Source organism: Olea europaea, chromosome 11 (genome assembly GCF_002742605.1).
Source record: "Olea europaea var. sylvestris chromosome 11, O_europaea_v1, whole genome shotgun sequence".
NCBI lineage: Eukaryota > Viridiplantae > Streptophyta > Magnoliopsida > Lamiales > Oleaceae > Olea > Olea europaea.
The window spans coordinates 16,953,750-16,960,261 of NC_036247.1; the positions used below are offsets into that span (position 1 = coordinate 16,953,750).

Genomic DNA, 6,512 nt, shown 5'->3' on the forward strand with positions numbered 1-6,512 from the left:
TAATAAATTATATTTTCCATGTCTGTGAAATAATGTCCAGTAGCAAACAAAAATTGAATGTATAACTCTCGAAGAATCTCTAAACAAGGTTTGACTCAACTTCTTTTGCTCTATATTCCCAAAAAACAAGGTAGAAGGCTACATTAGCTGAAAAAGTTAAACTCGAGTAAATATCATCATTCTCTGCCAAATGCTGTAGCAATAATTCTAAACCAGGACCTATGTAATAATCACCTAGAAGCCAATAGGTGCACGATTCACAGAATCGTTATTGGAATCATGATAACCTCGAACAACAATAGTTTGGTTAAATGGATTAATCAAAATCACACCCTATCCATCCCTAATATCATTTCTATATGTGTCTCTTTGATCCCTCTCAGAATTTCCCAACTCGGATACCATTCTATTTAAAATGCCATCGAGGAGCTGGATAACAGCAGCTGAGCTTCTCCTCCTTGTTAGGGAATCTAATTCAGGATCCAGCTCCATATCCCCTCAAGTTGACCGTTATTATTATCGTTGCCATCTTCATAGTCATCATCCTAAAACTCCATGCGTCTGAAATGAATCTACTGCGATGGCATTGACGAGGATTACTTATCATACCAAGCAGGATTGGAGCCCCAGAGGGAGAGGGTATGGTCAGAATCAGACCCTCCATGTCCAAAATCATCATTTCCTGGGGCATCGGCAAATGCCATTTCTTCTATGAATCCACCACAGGATTTTTAGATTCGCCATCTGCAAACACACAGGACACAGTATCTTGATGCGTCTGCTTCGTCCAATTTTTAGTCTACAACAAACAACATTCTTACGTCAGATCTACTCTCAAACCCAAAAATAAAATGAAAATAACAATTAAATAAATAAATAAACGGGAGAAAATCTCGATTTTCCATAATTCGGTAGTCCATAGAAAAAACCCATATCAGATTATGAATTTTCAAGAGTGCTTGAGGCTTTCAAGAGACCACAATAAAGAAAAGAGTTTAATTATTACCGATTGAAGGAGATGGGGAAGACCCTGGAAGGAAATAGAAGAGCCGACTTCAATTGAGAAATCTCTCGATGGATTGGAGATTTTCCTTTGAGAATTCTATTTATATTTCTCTACCTAAAAGTCTCCCAAAGTCTAATAAATTATAAATTCCCCGAAAGTCTTTTTTAATTGAATACCCTGAAACTTGTAGAGACTCCTAAAAAGTTTTAATTGAATACCTCGTAATTTATAGAGACTTTTTAAAAGTCTTTATTGAATACACCAAAATTTTAAGAGAGTCTTTAAAAATCTCAATTAAATACACCAAAAATTTTAAAATCTACCAAAGTCTTTAAAAATCTCAATTGAATATACCATCGTAAAAGAATTGTATGGATATCGTATCGTGTATGCCTAATCCTTCACGCCTAGGGTTTCTCGTGTTTCTCTCTCTCTCTCTATATATATCACATTCCAACCACACACTTTCACGCATTCACGTATTCCTCAACGACAGCTCGGCGCACAGGCTTCACCTATTTTTCACTATATTCTCCCTTTTATAACCTTCAACACTCATCAATCTGAGGTAATTCTTATCAAGCTATTGTGTTTGGNCGATGGATTGGAGATTTTCCTTTGAGAATTCTATTTATATTTCTCTACCTAAAAGTCTCCCAAAGTCTAATAAATTATAAATTTCCCGAAAGTATTTTTTAATTGAATACCCTGAAACTTGTAGAGATTCCTAAAAAATTTTAATTGAATACCTCGTAACTTATAGAGACTTTTTAAAAGTCTTTATTGAATACACCAAAATTTTAAGAGAGTCTTTAAAAATCTCAATTAAATACACCAAAATTTTTAAAATCTCCCAAAGTCTTTAAAAATCTCAATTGAATATACCATCGTAAAAGAATTGTATGGATATCGTATCGTGTATGCCTAATCCTTCACGCCTAGGGTTTCTCGTGTTTCTCTCTCTCTCTATATATATATCACATTCCAACCACACACTTTCACGCATTCACGTATTCCTCAACGACAGCTCGGCGCACAGGCTTAACCTATTTTTCACTATATTCTCCCTTTTATAACCTTCAACACTCATCAATCTGAGGTAATTCTTATCAAGCTATTGTGTTTGGATCCGTTGAGTTTATTATTATTTTTTGATTTAGTTGAAATGTGTTATGGTGATGAGTTTTTTGGGTTGGGATTTGACGGGTTTTGTGAGGTTATTATTTATTATCATCTTTATGCTTGGCTACGTGGGTTGATTCTTAAACTGAGATCGAATCTGGATTTTTTTGTTGGATGATTTAGATTAGAAACTTGAGTTCGGGGATTGGATGATTTTTTTTATTTGTGACATTGTGATTTGATTAGTGAAGTTGAGAAGTAATTATTTACGATGATTTTTTAAAATTTTTTTAAATTATTATTATTATTATTATTATTATTATTATTATTATTATTATTATTATTATTATTCGAGTCTTGAAACTGAGATTGAATACGGATTTATGTTGTGTTGGATGACTGGGATTAGAAATTTGAGTTGGTGATTGGATCCACGGGTTTCAAATTAATTTGGTCTTTGAAATCAGTAGTTATTGTTTGCATATTTAAAATTGTGATAATGGTTCAACTTCATGAACATGTTATTTCAGATCCTCTTTTAAATAAACATTAAGAAACTAAAATAATAATCTGAGAAAATCAGATTTTCTTTTTTGCATTTAAGGATTTACCTATAATAATTTTAGTATCTTGTAGTCTTTTATAGCCAATACTTGAAGATTTCCAGCAACTATTGATTTGTAGAATGGTCAAGAATTTGATTATGGTACTGCTTCGCCAAATATATTGATAGTTTATATGGTAAAAAATTTGTGGACCTTGCTACATGTACATTAAGATTTACACGAGAGTTTGCATAATGTTCATGTGGCACTTTACTATTTGCCAGTTTAAAACACGGTCAACTTTTTTATCAAATATTTTCCCTCCACACCAGTTTTGGTAATCGTTTATGTACCATTTTTATGTACAAGTAGCAAAATCCAAAAATTGTTAGTGGTGGTTTGATTTTGGGCAATGCTTATTTTTTAGTTTTTGTTTTTTTGTATATTGGAACCTGATCTATGCTTGTGGGCATGATGCTGTGCTATAAAGTTCAATAGTGAAACAATTGAGCTGTTAGATGTCATGTAAACTAAATGATTTTGCTTCAAAAGTTTGTTTGAGACTTGCTTGCCTAAAGCCGTTGTTTTTAAAAACCAAATTGTAAACTGCCTTTAAGATAGAGTGAAGTGTGCAAAAATCGTCTTAAGGTGCTAATTGTAAGGTATTTTTTGATTACGTTCCTCAGCTGCGTGAGTCGCATGCCTCATAGCACCGCCTCAAGGCTTGTGGCCTCTAAAAGAAAAAAAAATTCTGATAGACCCATTTTGAGAATGCTCGCTGCCCACTGATGAATTAATTTTTTTTTTTTTCATACACCAATTTTGGAGAATTCGACTAGCCCCTGCAACTAAAATATTAGTTTCTTTATAGATTTTTGTTTTGTTTGTTTGCTTACTTAGAATTGTTCTATTACAAAATTCAAATATTGTTTAAACTCTTGTTTGGTGGGGATAAAAATCAATTTTTTAGTAGATTTTGATAAAGAGTTAATGAAATGTCTTTTGAAAAGTCATAGGACCCATAAAATATGTAGTTGAAATTAAGCCCCCGTTTGGCTCCCATTTTGTGAAAAAATTAATGGGTGGAAGAGTATTTTTTGAAAAATTAGTGGTTGAAAAAGAATGAAGAGTTTTCGATTTACGTGTAATATTATTTTATGGAAGATTGTGTGGTTGAAAATAGGAGAGAGGAAAATGAAATGTAATGGAATGAAAATTAATGGGGACCAAACGGGGGGTAATTGTTGATTTTGACTTAGATTATTTTAGTTTCTACCAAATGAGGGCTTAGATGTATTATGAACTTATTTTGAATTTTAATATATATATATTTTTTTGACATTTTTAGTTTATTGTGAGACTTAAGCCTCAAAACGCCTTGAGGTTAACGCCTTGCCTCATGAAGGATAAACATACCGGTATTTGATTGCGCCTTTTTAAACATTGCCTAAAACTATAGGACGGTATGATAAATTCTTATAAATCTATATGATTAGCACACTTGTGGGGCTGTCATTTGTGAGATAAAATCGTTTTTGGATTTTTTGAACTTCAGTATGATCATCTTTGTAACCAAGTAATTTTTGAAAGCAGAAAGGAATATGAAAGTTATTCTGATTTTGTACGAAATGGGAATTCTTTGCCAGTATTTTTCATTGCCAACTTTGAATAACCTGTATTTGATTATAGTTTATTTTGAGATGAATATATTTGGTGTATTTTGTTGCAATGTTAAAAGTCATTATGATTTACAAGCTTACGTTTTTGTGCCACATGCACATACTATGTCGATATTTCATTTATTCTTTCAGTTCTTCCTAATTACTCAAATGCATGATTGCAGGTATTTGGCTGCTAAAGTTGCGGCATTTGCAGCAATCAAAGTGGAGTGCATTAAGTTCGAAGATTCTTTTATGTCTGAACAGGCCTCTCAGTTTTTATTGGTAATTGGGTTGCTTGGAGAGTACTGTCCTCCATCAAAATATAAGGATAGTAATTCTGCTCACGAACTTGGCTGCATGCATCTTGAGCTCGAAGGATACAACATACATTTTCTGGGTTGCCAATTTATGCTTCCTTTTCCTTCTGGTAGTAACATTCACCATACTGAAGAAATCCTTGTTGAAGAAAACCAGCTGCTTTCTTTCTGATTAACTTGATAGAGATCGTATCCTGTTTTTAGGGACAAAATGGCTTTGCAAAATATTGGTGCCGGAAACAAAGATGATGCCTTTTACAGGTATAAGATGCCTAAAATGATAACAAAAATCGAAGGTCGTGGAAATGGCATCAAGACCAATTTGGTCAACATGGTTGACATTGCAAAGGCCCTGGGCAGGCCTGCTGCTTACACAACAAAGTATTTTGGCAATGAACTAGGAGCACAATCCAAGTTTGATGAGAAAACTGGTACTTCACATGTGAATGGAGCTCATGACACTTCAAAACTTGCTGCACTTCTTGAGAACTTCATCAAGAAGTATGTCCAGTGTTATGGTTGTGGGAATCCTGAAACTGAAATCATCATCTCAAAATCACAAATGATCAATCTCAAATGTGCTGCCTGTGGTTTCATTTCAGATGTTGACATGAGGGACAAGCTCACAACATTCATTCTTAAGAACCCTCCCGAGGCAAAGAAAGGATCAAAGGACAAAAAGGCGATGAGGAGGGCTGAGAAAGAGCGGCTTAAGGAAGGAGAAGCAGTTGATGAGGAGCAGAAGAAACTTAAGAAAGATGCTGCCAAGAAGAAAGGTGTGTCTGGAGGTTCGAAGGATGTTTCCACCAAATCGTCTAGCAGGAAGAAAGCCAATGTTTCTGATGAGCAGCATTCTCCGACAGGTAGCCAGGCAGATGACAATGATGTGGAGGCTGGTGAGGACTCTGACGATGATGTACAGTGGCAGACTGACACATCTGCTGAAGCAGCTCGACAAAGTATTAGAGAGCAGTTGAATTCTGTCACTGCTAGCATGGTTATGATCTCAACCAATGAAGAGAAACCAAAATCGGGTAAAAACTCCCCAGCACGCGAAGAAAAACACAAGATTAATGGGAACACGGTTAAATCTACTAATGCTCATGCAGAACTTGTTCAGGAAATCAGAGAATTTCTAGATAAAGGTGCCTCTGCATCCCAACTTAAGGCTTTCTTGGGTTCTTTATCTGGCACTGATCAAGAGGTGTTTGATGCCTTGTTCGAAGCCTTGTTTAATGGATTGGGTAAAGGTTTCTCTAAAGAGGTGGTTAAGAAAATGAAGTACATTGCAGCTGCAGATCAGGGAGAGGACACACAAACAATTCTACTTCATGCCATCGAGTCTTTCTGTGGAAAAGCAAATGCTGAGGCAGTGAAGGAGGTGGCATTGGTTCTGAAAGAGTTATATGATAATGATATGTTGGAAGAAGTGTACATTGTGGAGTGGTATCAGAAGGGTTTGACTGGTAGCAATAAGGCTTTCCCTATCTGGAAGAATGTCAAGCCATTCGTGGAGTGGCTACAGAGTGCTGAGTCTGAAACCGAAGATGAATGAGCGACTCAGCCCGACAAATGCTCTAGGATTCCTCCATTTCTTTCTATTACTTCTATCTTAAGAACTGTTTCAAGCTTGGTTTGTGGTTAACAATGCTTTTCGCTTAGGTCCAGGTTGTTACGAGTCATCTCTACTGGCAGTATTCCAGACTGTGTTTTAAGGCTTTCTTGATGTTTGTCGAGTCTTGAAATAACTAGGGAAATAACAGGTGGGATTTGTTGCCTGCTGGTTTTTCTTTCCGTCTGTTGTCTTTATGGATTTCTATAATGACGTGTTGGAATTATTTTGATTAATTGTTCTTTTTTA

At 35.3% G+C, this 6,512-nt stretch overlaps 1 protein-coding gene and 1 long non-coding RNA gene across 2 annotated transcripts; one reads left to right on the plus strand and one right to left on the minus strand.

Annotated features, from left to right (window-relative positions):
• LOC111403611 lies at positions 1 to 1,127 on the minus strand. Its single transcript, XR_002704494.1, has 2 exons — positions 1,007 to 1,127; positions 1 to 799 (listed from the first exon to the last, which is right to left on the minus strand). It is a non-coding gene; the product is annotated as an uncharacterized LOC111403611 (long non-coding RNA).
• Positions 1,128 to 1,943: 816 nt separating this feature from the next.
• LOC111403612 (probable eukaryotic translation initiation factor 5-1) lies at positions 1,944 to 6,512 on the plus strand. The gene is made up of 2 exons (XM_023032180.1): positions 1,944 to 2,105; positions 4,517 to 6,512. Exon 2 carries the CDS (start codon positions 4,863 to 4,865, stop codon positions 6,204 to 6,206), a length of 1,344 nt encoding a protein of 447 aa, XP_022887948.1. The 5' UTR covers positions 1,944 to 2,105; positions 4,517 to 4,862; the 3' UTR covers positions 6,207 to 6,512.

Bases quoted from the DNA above. Each gene is read 5' to 3' on its own strand.
- LOC111403612 (XM_023032180.1), top strand. From the start codon at position 4,863: ATGGCTTTGCAAAATATTGGTGCCGGAAACAAAGATGATGCCTTTTAC.